The sequence below is a fragment of the Onychostruthus taczanowskii genome, unplaced genomic scaffold, assembly GCF_017590055.1.
Source record: "Onychostruthus taczanowskii isolate IOZ18803 unplaced genomic scaffold, ASM1759005v1 scaffold8, whole genome shotgun sequence".
In the NCBI taxonomy this organism is placed as follows: domain Eukaryota; kingdom Metazoa; phylum Chordata; class Aves; order Passeriformes; family Passeridae; genus Onychostruthus; species Onychostruthus taczanowskii.
The window spans coordinates 15,331,170-15,351,970 of NW_024505892.1; the positions used below are offsets into that span (position 1 = coordinate 15,331,170).

Genomic DNA, 20,801 nt, shown 5'->3' on the forward strand with positions numbered 1-20,801 from the left:
CATACAAAGTCTACTTGCACAGCATTTGACTGTCATATTTGTTATTATCAGTATTTGTAGACACGCTTCTCAGTTTACACACCAACATCATAATTACTGTGAGGAATGATATAAGATTAATAAATGGGGACTGTTGTGAGGGTCAGTGTAAAAAACTAAATCACAAACATGAAGAGAATTAAATTATGACAAAGTATGACGAACAAATTTCAAATACCACACAAGAGCTTCCTGGCAAGGAAAATAAAAAGTTTCATCAACTGCTATTAAGTAATTTATGTTTGTGACTCACAGTGGTCACGTTTTGATGACCAGATTCTAGTTTAAGACCCTTTTGTTATTACAGTATATAACATTATTTTCCCATTCTGCTGTCCTTGTATAATTTTTCATATTGAAATCTGCAAAGGGAAACTAACAGAAATCTAATATGAAATAACACAAATTGCTAAAAGACCTGATTTTCCTTTTTTTTTTTTTTTAAGTTTGGCTTGATCCCTGCTAATAAAAGATGTTTCTTCGGATTTTCACATATTTCGAGCGAATAAACACAGTAGCTGATTAAGATAAGAAGCATTGTAGACCTCACCCTAAAGATTAAAACTCTGGCCAGGCTGAGCTGTCTTCTCACTAGAAACACATGCACTAAAGTAAAATAAGAGGAAAACTCAAAAAATCATGCCACTATAATCAAAACCAATTCATTTCAAAAGGAGAAACAAAGCTTTCATCTGCGCATTAGGATTAAAACCAGAGTGGATGACTGGATCCTCATGATATTTTAACTGACACTGACAATTACTGAACAATCCCCAAACTGATGTAGTAAAAAAAGAGAAAAAGAGAGTGATAGAGCAAAAATGCTGGCTTCTCCTTGGCTCAGTTTTAGAGAGTGCTGAGAATATTCAGTTAACACTGGATCTCAGGGAATCTGAGGCACTCTGACTCCCACAAACAGTACCATGTCCCAAAAAAAAGCAGGAACAGTGCTGGAAGAAAAAGGCTTTCAGTATCAATCCTTCCAGAAGAGTTCGTGCATCTGAATTTCTTTCTGGAGATCAAGTAAATTCTTAAGTACCAAGAAAGGATTCACATAACATGGGGATTACACAGAAAAAAAAACAGAATACAAAAACCTCTTCCATTTCACTGGGTGAGATCACAGTAATCTGCAGACAAAACCCACAAGTTACAACATATAATCATTGCCAAGTGTACACAGCAACTCTTCTTTCATTCTTTAAGCCTTTTTCCTTTCTGAACACTGAACAGTGATGCAGTACCATGCAAATTAAACCTTTTAAAGCCATGGGGCAGAACTTTGGCTTCCTCTGACACAGGAGCACTGCTTGGCCAAGACACTAACTTCCAAATAGTTTCTGTTTGGACATTTGGGGAGGGATTTTCCAAAGAGCTTCACAGTGATGTAACTCTGCTCTTATTCAAGGACAGTAAAACCTGCACTGACTTTGGGGGGATCCAGTAAAATGAATGTTACACCATGTTCCATGGTGGAACCACCAGAACATACACAGCTGAACAGCCACTTAAGAATTTCCTTATATTTTAGTCCAGAAGTTGTGCAAAAACTATTTGAAGATTAAAGCAGATTTGTCTCAATTTCCCCATTCCTAAGCATAAAAAAGCACAGCATACACCTTCTACAAAATTATTTCATTATCTTCTCAATCCTGTTATTAGTAAGTTATTTTCCTTCGCTTTCTTGAAAAGAATACTTATTTAAGAAAATTAATGCTTTTAAGAGAACATGGCAAAATTTTTACATTAATGTTGTAATTTTCTCCTTCAGATTCAGAATATTTATTACACCAGAACAATTATTAGGACGATAAGGCAAGACAAATGTTTTGAAAACAATAGCTTTAAAAACGGGACTCTTCTCAGCTACATTTCTGGCATCTGCTACATTCCATTGCTATGATGTGCTATTCAGAAAAGATTTATGCAGCCAAGCATTTTCTTCCTAAGATTTTGAGTTCAACTATTGATTCTATTATTAAATGGCCAGTAATTCAATTTTGTTAAGCTCTAAAAAAAGAACAACTTCAAATACTTTTGTTGAAAGTAATAGCCAAAGGAGTCAGCAAGCACAGGAGTTGTGTAAAACAGAATACTTGTGTCACATACGTCAACACTGCCAATAAATAAGGAAAGAAACCCACCCAAAACTAAAGACAACTATACCAGATATTATTTGTAGGTGACTTCTAAGTTACTAGATCTGGGCCAGAGATTTAGAAACTTATAATTTGTTATTACCCATATGAAAAAATATGTGTGTATTTTATTAGAGAGGGAGTGTATACATAGAAAGATGTTTGCCTTTTTAATCCCCAGTAGTATCTTTTGATTGCCATGTGCCACTGGAAGGAGAAATTTATTATTCTACCAATTTTACTTCTGCCTTTTTGAGTTCCCCAGAGACCTTTCCAGGAATGAAGAAGGATTAAATGCAATTCATTTGTATAGTAGTGAAATAATCACTTAACAATTCCTCACATGCAGAGACAGAGGGAAGACATGACTGGTGGCATTTCTGATATACAATGCCTTTGCCAGTTCCAATGGCAAAATTTTAGCAGAAGCACAACCAAAAATGATCAAAATATGATCAAAATACTAGACATCACGGAAATAGTGTACTGACAAAACCTGACTGGTCAAAGAAAAAAAAATACACTTTATAAACCAGTTATATAATAAGCTGTAACCAGAGCAGCTAGTGCACATCTGACATACCAGGCTTACCCATGTGAGGGAGGGGGCCCATCATGGGTATTGTTATGCTTTATGTCCCTTTATCAGTCAAGCAATTTTTTTTAAAACTCCACAACTTCTAACCCATTGTACAAATGATGTAGTTTTTCAACACCAGAATTTTGCCCTTTTATTTTTGTGTGTATATTACATACATACATGAAATATTATTGTTCTTTAAACCAAAGCTAATGCACAAGATAAGTTCACGCCACTTGGATGATTTGTTATTCAAAATATTGGATGGGTGGGGACCCATACCCAGAATAAAATCTCTCAGTTATTTTAGATTTCATTGCAAAAGACACACAACTGTTCCTTTCTGTACTTTAACTGTTCCTTTCTGTCCTTTCTGTATAACAACTCATCAGACAAGTGACTTCAGGATTGTCTGTACACTTTCAGTTTCTATAAAGTGCAGTATAATATGTGACTATCATACTTTGGATATGGAAGATATTTAGACAGAATCAGAAGAAGAAAAAATATTCAAAATTTAAACCCATTTATAGACTTTTCCTGTAAATACAAGACAATCAGAAAAACCAGTTGCCCTCACACTTAAAAAAAAAGTCACAGAGTCACTTGCCTCTGTGATAACTTCAACCATGAGGTCTTTCTCTCCACCTGAAAAGCAAGTTCTGATTTAAAAATGCCTTGAGTTTCATAGTATGGATTTGTCACTGCACAGTTCTTAATTAAAAGAGCTCTGAGAAGCCAGACATGCATCTGAACAAAACAAACTCTGTTCGAGACAGGGAGTTGCAGCTTTCAGTCTGACACCCATTAAGAAGCATATTCATGAGTGAAAAAAGCTGGAACTAAAAAAAAATCTGATTGCATTGTAGCCTTTCAAAAATTACATTAGCTGTGTGACAATCTTTTCATGGATCTACCCTGTGTTCATGGATCTACCCTGCAAGGTCTTGCAGATATTTAGCTCTGGAAAAAAACTGTACTGGGAGACAGTTGGACTGCTTTGGGGATATTCAAAAGAAAAATGGTTTTAAAAATAGGAACTTTTTGTCACTCTTTGAGTAAATTATTTTCCAATACACAATTTATCAGTCTACAAGAACTTTTCACACATTAATTTCTTTGAAAATATGCCATGCTGACACGTCCATACAATATTAACTGTCTTACATCTTAATTAATACAGCAGTGGTCTTAGAGGATAATGCAATCTGAGTTACCACTGTAGTGGCCTCTATTGTCAAATTTGACTATTTGCTACACTGGAATTTGGACAAACCAGTAAATAACTGAAAAGATGTTCAGAAATTACTGAAAATTAAATTCACAGAATGGGAGTTGGTAAATATCTTTGGGAGCTGCAATCTTGAGAACAATTAGGAAAATTGTTTCCAACTAACAAATTGAAAACAGTCAAATACTGTTCAAGCAGCTGTAGCCCCAGACGATAGGAGAAAAAAATAAACCAAAAAACTCCACAAAACCTACAACATGAAAGATCATAAAAGAAGAGCACAAGATCACAGTGGTACCAAAAATACAGGAGTGGAGTTGGGTTTAGAGTGAAAAGTGGCTTGATCTTTTCAGAGACGGCAATTGAAATTGACTTGTGTGAAAGATATCTGGAGGCCAGACTACACAGGCAGACTTCTAACTCGGAATTATACACTTATTTTCCTGCACTGCAGCAAGAGTTAGAGCTTACTCTGTCATTTACAGGAACTGAGCAGACCAACAAGCACTGAACACAGACAAAACAAGAGGGGTTTCTGGAAGCCTGCCCTTCCCTTGATATGCATGCTTATAGAATTATAGATGTCCTCATGGCTTTATTAAAATAAATTGTATTATCATACCTAGGGCAGGAAAAGTAGTATTCGTTCAACATATCACAGCAAGGGATGTACTTCTCTGATGTAACTTAACATTATTATTTTAATATTTTTGTTAACTCTGTAGAATATGTTCACAGTCTATAGCTAAAATATTTTATTTTCCTCCCACAGCAGAGATATTTTTCTCTTCCACGATGAGAGAAATTCAGAAACAGTACAAGTGAATAACGTAATCAGATGTTATTCATACACAGTCACAATTTCTTCACTTTTTTTCAGATTATTGAAAAATAAACATCATATATTTTTTCTTCATTTCAGTATAGTATATCTACCTCAGACATCTCTGTGTTGTGGTTGTGTGAAAATGTAAATGTTAACATTTCTTTATCAGAAAGTGATAACTGAGGCCTTGATCTAGCAAGCATTACATGTTACACCTTGTGCAAAAAGCTTAAGCAATCACACTAAGTAAACAAATATTATGTTCTAGCAAAAATAATAATGGACATTAAAATAAGCATCTAAAATCTGCAAGATCAGCCCTTCTGATTAACTGAGAAATGCTGACTTTACAGTGGAAATTACTTCTAAAAAGTCAATTGGGATATTAAATCAACCAGTTTAATTACACAGTATTAATTGTGACACCTATTGAAATGAACATCACACAATTGCTAGACTTGTATGTTAGGAACTTTTATGTTAGGAAAACTTCTATTTCTAGTTAACACCTTCACTTCATGATACAATGCTTCTCACATTAGTAATCCACAGGAGAAAAAATGTGGCATTCTCAAAGACTCAGTTTTCCAATAAGACAGAAACACATCTTCTAAAATTTTCATTCACTTTATTGAGAGCAAGTGACAAATACCATAATTTTTTTTTTTTTTTTCACATAATAACCTCTATCAGGGCAGCCTTTTGTAAAGCACAGTCCAGATGGCCACAAGTCATCTTGAGGCTATTTTTGGATATGCTGCTAAGGTAGGTAATTTTATTATGTGTTGTGATAAATAGTATTGACAAATATTTAAGCTTCTCTTGGCTATGTTTTTTTAATTTCTAACAGTGAACAGAGAAAATGAGGCAAAAATAATTTATAAACAGATTCTAAAATACTGTAGGTCGTAAAGGTTGGACCTTCTGTGACAGGTTGTTCTTTCTTTGAAGGTATACTGTTTGAAGGTATATCTTTGAAGGTGTACTGAGAGGTACATTATTTAGCCTTTGTTCCAAGCAGAGACCCTGTACAATGAGGTCGTAGTCAGCTTAGAAATGCCTGAGCACATTCCATATCAGTTTGGCTGCGAGGGCATATCAGAGGAGGGGGAAAATCACTGTGCTTTTAAGGCAGTATTGTCATGGTTAATGCAAAAAGTTGAAACATTTAAGAAGGGAAAAGAATTATCAACACCGCCAAAAGATTACAGCTAAAAAAAGTAAACAGAAGTAATGAAGGGCAGGTTCCTGTGAAATTCATTTCAACAGTCATTTACTTTTATATTAACAAACTGTCAACTAGGGGAAATACAAGAAAGATGACTAGCAACTTTTTCTCTGCAAGATTTGTATGAACAGAAATTCTAAACACATGCCTCAAGCCAGCAAAAATTTAGATATTAAACAGAACATAAAAGAGATAGCTTATTATATGTTTTGTTTAAGCTAAATTAAAATATGTTTTAAAAAACCCAACACCTGACAGAGAAAGAGGAAAGAATAAAAAACCTTAGAGCAATTCATTAAATACATAGATTCTTTCTGACTAATCTCTCAATTACTCATGATTTATGTATGCCTCTGTAAGGAAAGACTGCCAGACTGAATATTTTTTCCAAACTTTTAAAATTTCCTGATGTTTTCCATAACTTTCAGAAATAAGAATTTCCATGCCTGAGTCAGGGACAGAACTATCAGCCACATTTACCCTGCTCAGCAATAAATGCACACTCGCTCCCACCCCTGGGATGCCATGAGAGGAGTTTGACAAAGCACCAGTAACAACTTTGTAAAACCACCCCCTGCTGTATGTGAGGATTGTGCCAACCGCCTGGGCTAATGCCTTGGCACTTGGATTCTTGCTCTGCACATGGTAAGAAGGAGGAAGATAAAGGAATGTGCTGACAACCATTTCATCATTTGCCCAGTGATAGGATCTTTGGCCCCTGTCTGGGGTAGGCAGCTTGAGATCCGTGGTGAAAAAACCACACTTCCTGACTTGGCTGTGCCAGATAAAGCCCAATCCATTTTTACTGTGTCACTAACTCTTGCTGCTAGCGCTGGTGGCATGAGCAATACTTCCCACCATACTGACTTCCCATCTCTTATTAGGCTTCTGAACCCACAGATTCACCCTGAAATCCTCCCATAAACAAGGGAGGACTTTAATCCCTCCTTTATCTACACAGACACAATTAAGGAGCATAACAAAGATGATCTCATACAGTGGATCATCATCACAATTGTGGGTGAAGGATCTGCCTTCAGATTTTTTTTCCTCAATGAATTAAATACAGAAATTTTGCTTTGAATCACCACTAAAATTAAGATTCCAGGGGCTGTAACAGAATTGAAATTTACACTTTGGTGAGCTCCTGAGAACTGATTAAACTGCTCTGAGGCTGTGGAAATGTGACACCAGTGCACTTTACTGATGGATGACCAAAGGACAAAGGTTCATTCTGGCATTAGCTACAGCCACAGTAATTTTCTGGTAACATCAGCATGGGGCATAATGCAGAAATAGTATATTAAGACTTATAGATGTCCTCATGGCTTTATTAAAATAAATATTTTTCACATTCTGAATAAAACTAAATATGGTTGCACAGCAGTCAAAACTTAAAATATTTATTGACTTATGCAATTATAAGACTACTAATGACATAAGAAGGTGAAAACTCTTATGAGGATGCTGCCATCTCCTCAAATGTTCAAGTCTTCAAAACTCTGAAAGTCCAGTGCTGACAAGACACTTGATAACTGGACTGGAAAATAATCATGCAAACTGCAACTTGCATTTAAGGTCACTGAGAAAACTCCAGTTCTGTTCCTGAGTTACTATAGAGAGTGCAGACAACTCCAAAAGACAGCACAATACTGAAACAATTGACATTTTATTATGACAGCAGAAAAGCAAAAAAGCAAGGGAGGGACTAAACTGAACGTTTTTGTGAGGTTACACACACCTGAAACAACTGATTTTTCCATACTGAACTGCTGCTACTTTATGTCAGATAAATTGAAGCCACTGTGACAGGACAAACAGCAAAACAATTTTTTAGACACAGGAAAAGCACTGTCGTATTCCAAGACGTGAAATTTCCAATGGGTCTTCTCATTTCCCAGATTTTTAACCAAAAGAGATTCTCCAGAACGATGATTAACACGGAACTATAGATATTAGGGAAGTTTGGAAATTATATAATGTATTTCTCAGACCCAGGGAAAGAGTACTGTAGATTTAAGCTGTTTCTGGTAGATATTACTATACATTTCTAGGGACTGTGATTTCCCAGTCTTTCTTGATATCTATTTCATTGCTGTCTAAACCTTTTGATGAGATGTCGTCCCCTCATTTATCTTCTTCTAATTTAAGCCCATTTATTTTTGCCCTTTCAACTTGAGATCAGTCTATCCCTTCCCACCGCACCTACCTCCATAAATATTCTCAGTTCTTATGCATTCCCTCTTTTGTCTATTACTGACCAAAAAATCTTAGTTCTTTCTGTCTGCCTTCATTAGTTACATTTTCTAGAACTCTGTTCATTCCATTTTTTCTCTCCTGGGCTCTCTGAAATGAATGAAATGTACAAACAAGCAAAAAGTTAGGAATATGTGAGTCTCCTATAAAAGCAGATTTAACTAATTCTGTTTAAAACACCCTCATTCTGACATCTCAGCTGCCATGCAGCCCTTTCACTGTAAGACAGGAAAACTGTTTACAAGGGAGGTGAGACATACACTCGTCACAGGGAAACTGAGGCACAGCTAAATGACCCACTTAAGACTATCAGGGACATCTACCTCAGACAGGAATGGAACCCTGACAAGTTACTAACTGAGCTGTGCAGTAACTTCCCCCTGACACATAACTTGAAGCCAGTGTGCCCAAACTTTATGGCTGCTGAGTTCTTAACTAAACTACATGCTATATTTTTATAATTTTTTCCTGTTAATAATTTCTTTCTCTTTCAAGTGTCACAACCCATCCATTGATTCCTCTGAGGTATCAGACCTATACTTTTGAAATGCACTCCACTTGTGGACCTGCTTGTCAGTACCTTACCAATCTGTGGCTGAATATTCTTTCCACAGACCATCTCTTTCCTGTTCTAAGTTTTCTGCTGTGTAATCCCTCTCCTAAACTTTGTTTCTGAAAGCAGGCCCAGTACTGTAGTTTTCTTCAAACTAAACTACAAAATTATTACTTTTGCATTTTTCCATGTCACAGTGTGACTGATATCTTTATCCATATGAATAGCCCCTTAAATAATCCATAAAACCTGGACCCGATGATCTTAATCCCTTGCTTGTATGTAACCTCCTCTGGGCAAAGCTTAATAAGCACCAATAGCTTTCTAAGCTTACAGCTCACTAGAGAATCTGGATGAATGTCAGGCTTTTTATGAGATTTCTACTGTAAATTCAGTCAAGCTTAAGCTGCCAGAGAGATTATGAATACCATATGAATCCACAGCCAAAGTGACCAATACCTTTTAAGAGCACGAAATAAAAAATGCAGGAGCAGCAGTGTTTCCTGATTTGTCTGTCTTGCTCTAATAGAAAAGGCAGATGAAAATACTCAATTTTGCAGCATAACCTATGCTTTTACATCAACATAAAAAGAAATATGAACCCTGAGGGTCTACAGACAAGTACTGCCAAATGACATGTTCCTGTAAAGGTAAATGTCTCATTTTCATTTCAGTTCAGTATTAACAGCAGATGACCTATCATCTCTTTCACTACTGAACAGCAAACTCTTTCTATTGAACCTGGGCTTTTCCAGTGTACTTTATTTATCTACTTATCAGTCAGGCCAACAGGGAAATATTTTTCCATTTATTGAAAGTTTTGTAGATTTCAAATCTGTTCATGTGGAGGCAAGAAAGGAAAAGCCCCCACAGGGATGCATTTGAGACTGGAACACTTCGGCTGCTTTTACAATCCAATGGCACCAATCATTTTATTGCTGAAGAGGTTAGCCATGAGCATATATGATTTTATGGAAGTGTATCCTGGAGTTTGGCACAGGGCTTTTGACCTTACCTGTTCAGCACCAGCACAGCTAGCCAGGGTGCAATTAGCTGAATGCACGGTGAGTTTGTGGTTGGCTTTCTCTGTCCTCACAGTACACTGACTGAGACCTTCTGGCTCACAGGGCTTAGGTTGCTGTGCCACCTGTACTTTCAGTTATCAATTATCTGCTATGAAGAGGAATTAGCAAAGGATAATAACTTTGGCATCCTAGTGTTCTAGCCACCAGGTAACAGCACACAGCAGATGTAAATTAGAGGAGGTTTTGCTGATTTACTTTGTGCTAAGAGTGGCAGCTGCATGGCCCAAGATCAAGTATGGGCCAGGAACACAAGGACACAAAATCCATCAGTCAATGAAGCCACAGGTGACAGCAGATCCTAAATGCATTTCTGGCTACAGTTTAATGGAAATGGAAAACACCTATTAAAGTGGCATGAATATGGAAAGTGCTACTGCACAGTGACAACATTGTTTTATCTCTAAAAAAAGTGCAGGTTTAAAAATTAAAAAAAGCACTTTTTTAAAAAGGAAAAACATTACCAAAGAAGTTAGAATCGCTTTCTATATATAAACAATCCTTTTTCCAATGGCAAGCTTGTCAAAGCAAAACTACCCATCTGATACAGAATTAGCTGGGCACCACAAGCTGCTCCAATTTTCATATGCTCCAGAATAAACTCCAGACATCTTTTTTTCCAGCAAAGCAGCTGGATCTCCTAAAATAATTTGCACTTCAGTGGTTAGGACAAGACATTTACTAAATGAAATCTCTCATTCATATGTTTAAAGAAAACAGTCAGAATGTTACATTATGCTGTGTTGAAGTGTCACCACAGATCAAGATGATGTCAAGTTTAAATTGATGGTTCTTTACAGTGTACAGTTATCTTACACATAACTTGCATATACTTTGCTGAGATATGTTTCTATTATTTGAGTCATAAAATCTTTTTACCACTTCGAACTACAGTGAAGGGTTATTAAATACAATCTGCAGGCATAAACCGTACTGTGGAAAATGGAAGAACTACATGATTAGCCACAGAATTTCAACAACCAGAAGAAATTCAAAAGAGGCAGGCATTAACAAGGTAAACATAAAGAAAGAACAAAATTAAAGAATTCAAAGAAGAAATTTGAAGGAAAAAAAATAGTAACAATTAATAACAGCACAACTGTAAAAAATGGCAAAAATAAAATTCAGCAGTAGCAGAACACAGGAACCGAGCTATAAAATCACAAATAGTGATCATAATGCATCAATTTCATCAAAGTGTTATATTGTACAGAATTCAGCCATACATAAGCATAGTCCTTGGTCATTAAAACTTTGGCTCCTAGATCATTTATTTATGCAAGAAGATAAATTGCTAACTTACCTGCTTGCTGCATGCATATAACATATGTGGTAAACAAGCAGAGACAGTGATGCAGCTTCCATTTCCAGTGATAGCACCACATTGCACTTCCATGCGACATCCTGTGGGAAAAAAGAAAATCAACCAAGAATTCAGGGAGTTTTACAAGACACGAAAATGAGGAAGACTGTTGTTAGTCAAACTAGTAACTTGTAAAACAGTAAATAATGTAGCGAAAATTATGGATGGCCCTAGTATTGCTTAAATGGAGAAAAAAGTCTGCTAAAAATGGTCAGAAATTATGTTGTCTGGTTCTTAGCAGACAGTAAAATGGAAAACTGGTCAGCATTGGGCTTCTAAGCAGATAGATGTGGGTTGTATTTTAGTAAGAGAAACAAGGAGCACAGTCTGAAAGAGTTAAGTTGTAGGGGTTTTTTTGAGATATGAAATTTTACTCACATAAACACACTTATTCTATTTAATTATACATAATAAGTACATCTTTGTTATTAACTAAATAAAGATGGTAGATGATAATTTGCCTCTGCCCTTAACAAAGATTTCCATTTTTCAGTTCTAATGTTTTGACAGCTATGACATCTTCTGCTGACAACTTTTATGAAAATCCTGAAACTTTCCTTGCCAAAATCTAGGAGCTCACCTGTGCTGCCAGAGGAGTCAGGGACATCCTTATTATTTCATAAAATAAATGCAGTTATAGCTCTACCAGTTATAGCTGGAAATTAAATTTTTCTTTCCCTTGCAGGCTAGTGGATATTTAACGGCTAAACCAAAATGCTTCCTCCATTGTGGGCAGAAAAGAAAGCAAAACTATTAATAACTTCTTTAGACCTTTAACCATGCATCCAAAATGAATGGTGCTCCACTACATTCAAGTCTCATTTTATTCAACAAGTTAGCAGCAAGCAAAAGGAAGTAACAAGTAACGAAATACAACATGCATTATTCTGACCAACTCCTTCCTCTCGTATTTGATGATGATAACTGGCTTTTGTTCATTAAGATATTATCTACCTATACTGAGGTAGATAAGGACAAAACTTTTCCTTCTTTTCCACAGATATTGCTGTGAATGCACCAGCAAAAGCTGGGGGGCAAATATAAAACCTTTTCCAGTGTAAGCTTCTGTTAATTCCCAAAGGGAAACCAATGCAGCGAGATAAACTACTGTAAAGGAACTAATAATATTTCAGCTTTAAAAGTAGTAATTCATCAAAGCACTCCTGTGGGTTAGATGCCAATGGGCCCAGGTAAATGACACTTCAGCAGACTGCTGCAATCAGTTAGGCTTCCCTTGAGTGCAGTGTTACACAGAACAGGTATCTGATTACAAAAGAAGTTCAGTTCTTTGTGGGTAGTTGTATCAAATTAGGAATCTGAAGCAGATTTATTTTTTCTGAGATACTGTAAAGTCAAACTTAACAAGTGTTGAAGACAAGCTCAGAAAACATGGGGCTCTGGAATACAAGAATCTCTTTCATGAAGCCAGACATACAAAATAACTGGATTATCAAACAATAGAATTATTGTCCTTCCACTTAGTGATCCAAAAATCCCTATTAAAATCTCAGACAACAGAAAGTTGAGGTTTTAGAACTGTTGCTTTCCAATGTATATAATACATAAATCCACAAAACTTTAATATTAATGAAAAACTTTAATAAAACTTTAATATTTATTTTAGAAAATTGAATTTGAACAGAAGTCCTTTGAAGACATGAAAACAGTTACACATGCAAACACATACAGCATACACCTATACTCACAGAGTGGGGAAATGAAAGTGTTTGGGCTAACAGCATGACACACCAGAGACACTTTTTCTGTTCCTACAGAAGAGTTTGAAGGTACTAATGACATACATGGCATCCTGCTGCTTAATCTACCAATGCAAACCTGTAGAAGCAGTTGCATTACTGGTTTTTGTTGCTGGTTTATTTTGAGCGAGCACATTTAACAGTTATCAGACTAAGAAACAAACAAATATTTCTTAATTCAGAATAAATCTATGTTGATTTCCATCAAACTGATAAATTGTCTGTATCATCACTCTTGATATCTCTGTGAGCTCATACACAGTTTTTGCCCATTTAATAACTGGAGAATCCAAAACACCACATTTGAGATAGGGAAAAAATAACATGACAAGCTTCTGCTGCTTAGGTCTGGTGTGAATGTATCCAGTCACATTTCCTCTAGTGCCTTTTTGAAAGAACATGAAATTCTATGTTAGCCTGAAAGAGGTATTTAATTTGGCCAGTTTCTATTTGTTACTGTTTACTTGCATTGCAGTAATGCTTACAAGCCAGTACTCCGTGGTACTCCAGAGTGATAGTTTATAGTCTGTTTCCTCACCCTCACCCATGTAAAAAATGCTAGTCAAGAATGATTTCAAGAACATGGATAAGCAACAACAGAGCAGAGCATAAATAAGTGCAAATAATAAGGCAGAAAGGAGTAGCTACAAAGACTTTTCCTCAGAGTGAAAAGCTAGACAATTACATAATTGCTATTAAAAAATACACATTTCTCCACCAAAATAAATAACAAAACAAATATATAAAAAATAGCAAACTGTCTTCTCCACTTCTTCATCATTGAAGGACAAAACAATTCTCTTTATAGCACATTGTCTCAGTTGACAAGGAAAAGGTTTATCAAACTCTGACAAGAATGAACACAGAAGCGCATGCTACCAAAACACTCCACTAATGTGGGCACCATGAGTCAGATCTGTTTCTTTTGGAGAAGATTGCTGAAGAACTGTTTTACAAAGTATAACCACTAGCTGAGTGCTATAAATTAGTGACGAAATAAGTTATTTATATGTTTCTAGGATCTTGCAGAGCCAAAAAGTCAAAATTCAGAAAGTGGACTTTTCACAGCCTTACACTGTGATGTGTAACACTCCTGTTCACGCAAGAAGTTGTCAGGGATGGAAGTCAGATAACACATTGCCAACAAAAAGGCTTCTTCCACAACAAAATCCATCCCTGATATTTTCATAATTTGACATTTCAGACAATTATGATACAGTGTTGTAGTAACTGATAAATACATCCCAGGCTTTAAAAAAACCACACCTTAGCTGCAGACATTATTCACCTCTTAGTAGCCACCATATTTATTTTAAGGTTCTTTTTCTTGGTTACTAGTGTTAATCAACATTTAGAATTGAATACAAACAGCATATGAATAATTCAACAGAAAAATCAGCAAACAGTAATTCAATAATGTTCAACAGAAAAATCAGCAAGTTCTGAGCTTGTTTACGGCTTATCAAGGAATGATATGGTCCCCTGACAGCACTGATTTGATGGCCCAAGAGACCTCTTTGGTCTTGTGTTATTATTTTAAATAGCATTAAAAAGATGCATTCTATCATTTAATATTCATTAACAGGGAATGGACCTCAGAACAGCAATGTAGTAAAACACACCAGGAGTTTAGGTAAGCAAAGGGATGGACCCTGTAACAAAGAGATGGATCTGTAACAAAGATCTCAGAAAAGACATGTATTATTTCAGTCTTTGTCTTTGGTTACATAAAAATTGCTGAACACTGTTCATAGTGAGTTTTCTTCTCTATTTTGTATCGGTTTAAATGAAAAATCCCTGTTCTGTCCCCAGCTGGTAACAGACTAGCAGTTCTGAAGAAATCACTCTAGTTTGTCACAGAACCAAAACATTTCACCCAACATATCTGGGAATTATTAGGACACCTGTGGTAGAAGTACATCTACTATAGATGGATATAGTCTGAAAACAGCAACCCCTCTTAACTTTTTGGGGTATTTTGAGGGTTTCGGCTTTCTGTGGAGTCTGATTTTTCTGAAGTCAGAAGTACTAATTTTTCTATAGACTTGCATTCCCCAGTGTAGAGACTGTGTGACATGACCAGCTATGCACTCTAGCTACCAATTCAGTCCAATCTAGTCCACAGCTACTTTCATTTCCTATAACATAGGGAGACAATGAGCTTATTCACAATTCATTTCAGAAGAGCAAAATAGACATGTAAATTATCTAAACCATAAATGGATAGTAACTTGACACAGTTCAAGATGGAATTACTGGGAGTTTTGCTACATCCAGCTACTAAATCTTTTATTCTACATGCCAGCAGCGAGCTAGCAGACAAAATAGCATTGCCTTTTAGGGAATATACAGCTCTGCAGGACAACATACACAAAATGTGAATAATGCTGGAGTGTTTAATTTGTAGACTGTACCATCCAAAACATGCAATACAAATTCGAATACACCATCTTCTGTGTTCAAAACTTTGTCAAAATTCCCTGGAGTAGGATGTGAATTCTGCCTCAGGCACGCTGATGTGACTTTTTTTGGTCTTTGACATGTCTAAAGCTATTAAGGGAAAATGTTGATGACACTTTAAATTAAAAGAAAGATAACATCAATTTCACAATTTTTTTTCTCACACAGATTGTAAACAAAAATATTTTAAGCTTAATCACTCCCAAGTGGAACTGCCAGTGAAAGATGATTGCAACTCAGTTTAGTTCCCCAAGATTAATAGAGAAGTTGATTTTAACTTTGAAACCATCGCTTTAAACTGTAGTACATGAATATCTTGAAAGATTAATTACACAATACCCCTTAAAACTTTCATTTTGTTAAGCACTACTTGTTCCTAATTATTCTTACAGGCAGCTTTGAAAACACCCTCATGCTCATCAAAAGAGACGGAAAAAAAAAAAAAAAAGACGCTGTCTTTTAATTTAAACACTATCAGTCCTATCAGATCCATCTAAGTCCCTTGGCTTTCCTTTCAAAGGGAACTTTTCCCAGTTGCAGGCAACAAATCTGCCGGCTGTTTCCAACCCGGTAGCACCGCAACACTAAATCTTTAGGAACTCCTGATTTCTTCCATAACCTGACGGCGCGGTGTGAGAACCCCCGGCCCTTTTCACTCGCACCGATTCCCTCGGGCGCATCCCCAGGTTCTCGCTCCTGGCTGTGAACGCACCGGCGGAACGCCGAACCCCAAACCTCAGCACCTCGCCTTACCTTCGGCGAGGGACAGTCACTGAAGGAGCAATATCCCGGGGAAGGCGTGCGGAGGCCAGGGCACTGTCCGGCCCGGGGCTGCTGCAGCCCGGTAGGAGCGGGAGCCCCCGGCGCCCCCGCCCGCCCCTCGCCCCCCGAGGGTGCGCCCCTGGCCCCGCTGCCCGCGCTGTCGAGGGTCGCGGCGGGGATGCGAATGCTTTGTGCAGCCTGCCCTGCCCTCCCTTCCCCTACTTTTCCCTACTTGTGCTGGCACCTCACCTGGAAGGCTGCCTGCGGTGCCAGGGCTCCTCGACGTGAGCGGCCGCGGCCCCGGCCCCAGAGGCAGGGGCCGGGAGGATGCGGGGGCACCGCCGCTCAGGGCAGGGGGCCAGCGGAGCCAAGTGTTTCGCTACTTGGTCGCAAGCACGGGGAAATCCACCAGAGCGGTCCTAAGGACGGGGTTAGGGCGCCGTGGAACGGCAGCGGCCGCCCGGGAGCCGGCAGGGCAGCCGCCGACGGACAAGGAGCCCGGACGGGGCAGAGCCCAGCCAGCCCTGCCCTCCGAGCTCCCTGAAACTTCCCCGTTTCCCCATTCCTTCAGCCCTACCTACCTGCACGGCTCAGCCCTGACATTACTCACCACCTACCGTGGGTGGTGGGAAGCCCTGCCGATCCGCCCGGGGCTCCTGGCCCCGCGATGCAGCCCGCGGGGCTATCCGCGCTCCCCCAGCGCCCCGGGCGGCAGCCGCAGCCCTCGCCCCAGAGTCCGGGGACTTACATGGTGACATTACGGGGCGGCTCTCCTCCGGGTCTCAGCAAGCATCCCCCCGCGCCGCCGCTCGCTCTGCCTCTGGCCCGCTCCCTCGCCGGCTCCTCGCAAAGGTCATCGCTCCTTGCCCACCTCTCTTCCACGCCCGCGCCGATCCGCTCCTCCTCCGCCGCGATGCTTCTCCCACCCCGCGCCGCGGCGGGACCTGCCTCTCTCTTTGCACAAGTCGGGGAAACTTCGGTGTGGAGGGAAGCCGCCCCCGCCGAGGGCCAGAGCCGCCCCGCCCGCGCCCCGCAGTCAGGTGGCGGCCCCGGCGCGGCCCCGCGGCTGGCCCGGCCCACCGCGCTCCCGGGGCAGGACGGGGCCCCGCGAGCCGCCGCCACCGGGGGCCTCCAGCACCCTTCCGAGGAGCTGCTCCACGGGACCGGCGCGCCTCTCTGGGGAGAGGGATGCCCACCCCGGCCAGGAAAAGCGCTCCCCGGGCGGCACCACAGGCTGACACGGGCGTGCAGCGACCCGGCTCACTGGTTAGGGGCTAGGCCAGGGGTGTGCAGCCCCCAGACACCCCTCAGGAGATGACAGCCGCAGGCCCAAAGCCACCCGGAAAGGGCTCCAGTCAGTATGAGAACGTTAATTGAAATTTTAAAAAGTTTCCCATGGGCCACCACTGAGAAGATTCCGTACTGGGGACACTGCCCTTGCTGGTCACAGCACCCTGAGCATGAGCACCTGGCAGCATCGCGGTGGCAGCAGGGCCCTGGGGACGAGCACACCCTGCACACACTGCGCACTGCAGAGGGAAGCGCACATAAGCCCACCTGCTCGCCTTAGGAAAAAAACCTGTCCCATTGTGTCCCAGAGCTGCTGACACAGACTCCGAGGCACTTAAAGTGTGTCAGTTTCCTTTGAAGCACCGAACACACTAGGGACACGAGATGGGTGGGTGGAGGTGGCGCGGCTCTGACCCACTTTAAAGCGTGCAAGGCGGTGTGCTGCACCCACAGACTGCTGCCCACGCCTCGCTCCTGGTAGCGTTCTTGGGGATGGTGGTTTGTACCATTTGCTAATGATCCTGAGTTGCTTTGCTCAGTTAAAATCTGTAGGACATGGGACTTCACTACAGGTAGGTAGGAAAGCATTGAATTGATAGGAAGGGAAAAACAAAAGGTCATCAGAGAAATCCAAAATTTTCACAGTAGTCCATGGATCTGAGCAGGCAGGATTAGGAAGGATGGGAAATAAAAGAGCTGGCACAGTAAATTATTCAATGAACGTATCAGCATGCAATGGCAGTTAAAAGCAAACAGTCCCCATTTAAAAAAAAAAAAAAATAAATAAATTCATGAACTTTATACTGAACAATGATATTCACTTATTCTGGTCAATTTTTATTCTCTGTCCTTAAAACAAATCTATAGGCTTATTTTCATTGTAAATTCCTGGCACAGAACATAGGCACAAGAACTGCTGGGAGTGGGTTAGCCAAATCCACCTGGGCAATGGTGCAGGCTTGGACAATGTCAACCTACAATACGCTAATTGTACGCCCGCAGATTATTGCATTTATTGCATTTACCTTACATGCACAGCAAAGTCTGTGCTTTTAGAATGCACTCGACTCATTGTACATGAGCTCACCATCTCCTGGGCATATTGAACCCACCCGGTATGAGATGTACACAGTAAATCAAGAGCATCTGGAAGAAATCAATCTGCCATTCATATCCAGATTAGTGATACATGTGTAGTGTTCATCTGCTGGCGTTGGAAACTTACATCTTCCTTTCCTACTTGGCAGGCATTAGAGGTGACTGCAATTCCAGAACCTGACAGTCAAGCTCAAAAAAATAAAAATTAAAAAAAAAAAAAGAAATAATGGGATTTTCCCCTTCATGTTTTTGTTCAGCTATTTCTTGGTTAATTCTCCTGTTCTGATTTTGCTGTCATACACTTTCGCAAACATCAATTTGCTTACCCCTCCACAGCAGGAGTACTGCTACTTCTGGATTCCAAATTGAACGCAGCCCAGTGAGAAATGCCTGTGATGTCCAGTGGGGATAATGTGCAGTGCAGATTTTCTGGACAATGAAGTAGCACGTTTCTGAAGACAGTCTCAGAGCTGCACAGCAGCGAAGGGAACCCAATCACTAATGAGAAAATGCTGATCATTATCTGGCAGCAGCTCACTGTGCCACATCTGCTTTTAATCAATAGAAACAACTTGGCATGGTGTGGGTAGTTGGAGAGGGCTGCATTTCTGGCTGCTGCTTAGTAAGAGTGAGAGTTTCTGAGTAGATCACAGTGATTTTAAGATCTGTGTCTCAGCATGAGAAACCACAGGCTACATTACAACACCCAACTCAGGTTAGCATTGCAGGCTGTCTTTTGCACAATGTGATTAAAAGGGAAAAAATTACAGAAGTCTGGGAAGCAGTGCTATAACCAGAAGGGTTCTTTATATTGATATCTAGTGAGCAGCACCCGCAGAAAGTCAAGCAGCTCTTTTTATTATTTTCTTACCACATCTGTAGTCACAATGTTGCTTTACATGACTTTTTATTACACCTCAAGAAAGTGAGGTCTGAATATTCTTAGGTACAGGGGTTGCATATTCTTCAAATATTGCAGAGTGTTTAATGAATATTCTGAGATGATTAGTGAAATATTTTGCATGAGTTTACAGGCCCTGATTTTTTATGGCTTTGTTCATGTGTTTCTGTAAATTTACGGCTAGCGTCATTTCCTCATATTGTGTGCAACTTTGCATTGACTCATTTAAATATCTAATAAGAATTTTAAAGAATGCTTCATGAAATAATAGTAAGAAATAATATTTTATATCTGGATACTACATTTTAACATTTGAGACACATGATTTGTCAATGAACTTTTGTTTTGAAAGTCTCTTCTATATTATATCAATTGTATTTGGGAAAATCTGTGTTTATTTTCTAGAGAAGTGCAAATACTGAAACTTTTTTTGCCTGTAACAGTGTAAAAGATAAAACAACCTGAAACAATAAAAAGGAAGCTGAAAATATTAGTACATTAAAAGTGCTATAAGCTCATGAAGAAAATTCAAGATCATATGCATTCTCAAAAATTTCAATGGAAAAAAAATTGGCTTTGCATTCTACAACTCTTCCTGGCTTTCTCTCTGGTCATTTTTATACGTTACACAGCTGAGTCTGAAAGTTCAAAGGTGAGCTCCCAAATGCTGGTTTTGAGGATAGAGGTTTGGGCATTGATCTAAAAGGTGAAGTAGCAGAATTGATGTGAATTGTTGGTAACAACAGTTCACATCAATTAAAGGATTCAAGAATTCACATCAGTCCAAGAATTACTTCAGACTTCTAACGTATAGCGCTGTTTCATGATACTTTTACATAAACTGATTTCATAAATTACATAAAGTAATCTCTCTTGCAGCTTTTCCTTTCTGAGAATCTGTTGGCCCTCTAAAGATGACTTAACTAGCTCCCAGATTTCCCAGCACTAATCAGCCTTGTTTGCCCCTTCCCGGGGCACAGCTGTATCCATTTTTCACAGTCTGGAGGACAATCTGACCAAACCTCCTGGCTTTTCTACTTTCAGAAGGTCTCCAAGAAGCTCATGTTTCTTTATTTTCTCTTATCTGAGTGAGTAAGGGGCTTACCTTACTGTTTCATGTGTAAATGCAGCGCAAACAGGATTAGAAGTGTTTTTTTCTTTATTTAGTTTTTTTGTTGTTGTTGTTGGGTTTTTGTTGTTGTTTGGTTTTGTTTGTTTGTTTGTTTTGTTTTTTGTT

General features: G+C 39.3%; 1 protein-coding gene across 6 annotated transcripts in view; it reads right to left on the reverse strand.

Moving 5' to 3' along the window:
* Positions 1–17,201, reverse strand: part of ADGRG6 (adhesion G protein-coupled receptor G6) — a 109,812-nt gene extending 92,611 nt beyond the window's left edge. For 4 of the 6 annotated variants that reach the window (XM_041423938.1, XM_041423943.1, XM_041423941.1 and 1 more), the window contains exons 1-2: positions 17,024–17,201; positions 11,237–11,337 (exon numbers count right to left, since the gene is read on the reverse strand). In XM_041423938.1, coding sequence (XP_041279872.1) covers positions 11,237–11,337; positions 17,024–17,025 — 103 coding nt within the window. In that variant the 5' untranslated portion in view covers positions 17,026–17,201. Of the gene's footprint in view, positions 1–11,236; positions 11,338–16,524; positions 16,642–16,892; positions 16,989–17,023 lie in introns of those variants that run through there. The other 2 variants (XM_041423939.1, XM_041423940.1) reach the window with 2 other exon arrangements.
* Between the last annotated feature and the right edge of the window lie 3,600 nt (positions 17,202–20,801).